At 64.2% G+C, this 1,060-nt stretch overlaps 1 protein-coding gene across 1 annotated transcript in view; it reads right to left on the bottom strand.

The window, feature by feature from the left end:
- The window catches only part of ZNF513 (zinc finger protein 513), a 5,571-nt gene extending 4,977 nt beyond the window's left edge, over positions 1-594 (bottom strand). Inside the window, exon 1 of the mRNA XM_035900943.1 lies at positions 448-594. Within this exon, the coding sequence (XP_035756836.1) occupies positions 448-594 (147 nt within the window). The remainder of the gene's footprint in view (positions 1-447) is intronic.
- Between the last annotated feature and the right edge of the window lie 466 nt (positions 595-1,060).

The following is a 1,060-nucleotide window of genomic DNA, read 5'->3' as shown; positions in this document are numbered from 1 at the left end:
GATCTGGGGCTTTGGGGAGCGCGGAGGGGGAGTTGCGGTCCCGCCGGTGGTGCGATCTCCAGAGGCGACTGAAGCCGTCCTTTGGAGGCGCCCGCTGGAGCCCTGCTCCCTTGTTCCGTCCTGGGGAGCGCAGCGAGTCCAGCCCTGGGTCAGGGTGCCCAGAGAGGCTGTGCAGCCTTTGTCGTTGGAGGTTCTCAAGACCCAGCTGGTATAACCACAGTGCTGACCCCGATTTGGGCAGGAAGGTGGACTGGAGACCTCCTGAGGTCCCTTTCCACCCGAATTATTCTGTGATCGCCGTGATCCCCATGGGAGCTGGCTGCAGAGGGAGGGGAGCCCAGCTCCCCACAGCCAAGCACGTGAGGAGAGGCAGCTGCAGAACAAGCCCAGGAGCGGCCCCAGTGTTGGGGCGCCGTGGCCGTGCTGTGGCTCCTCTGCAGCCACTACCTCTGCCAGCCCTATCCTCATGGTCACGGCGCTCTCGGGGACTGCGGAGCTGAGCCCTATTGCCTGGTTCTCCCAGGAGGGCGTGTGGGCAATGGGCCCCCATGCGATGGAGCTCCTGATTTCACCTGGCATGTCCCTGTGGTCCATAACGCCCTTCCCAGAACATCCCCCTCAGTTTGCGTGACTTGGCTCCCGGACTCTCAGATGTGCTCTGACCCTGCCCGGCAAGGAGCCCGCTGGGCCCCGGGGATGCTGCCATGGCTCCTCGTGCAGCCCAGTCACACTTTGCTCCCAGGGGAGCTCAGACGTCTCATGCTGCCACGATTCCCTCTGCTTTGGTTGGTTTCCTGCAGCGTCTGTCTCCGGAGTCCCAATGCTGTGCATGCCGGGGACATCCAAGGCTTTGCTTCTTTGGGAGGAGGGCCCCTGGCTACCCTGCTCGGCCACCTCCAGGGACGGCCGTGGTGCAGCTGGGGCAGCAGCCCTGCGCTGGTTCCGCCTTACCTTGCGTTTGTCCCCTCTGATGCCCAGGTGCCCGCCCTGGAGGTGGTCCCCGTCTGCAGGACTTGTTCTGCCTTCTCCGTGGCTCCATTGATAGAGCTGCCCAACACGT

The sequence above is a fragment of the Egretta garzetta genome, unplaced genomic scaffold (genome assembly GCF_000687185.1).
Source record: "Egretta garzetta isolate BGI_Z169 unplaced genomic scaffold, ASM68718v1 scaffold898, whole genome shotgun sequence".
In the NCBI taxonomy this organism is placed as follows: Eukaryota; Metazoa; Chordata; class Aves; order Pelecaniformes; family Ardeidae; genus Egretta; species Egretta garzetta.
This window is presented reverse-complemented; position numbering and strand designations above follow the sequence as displayed.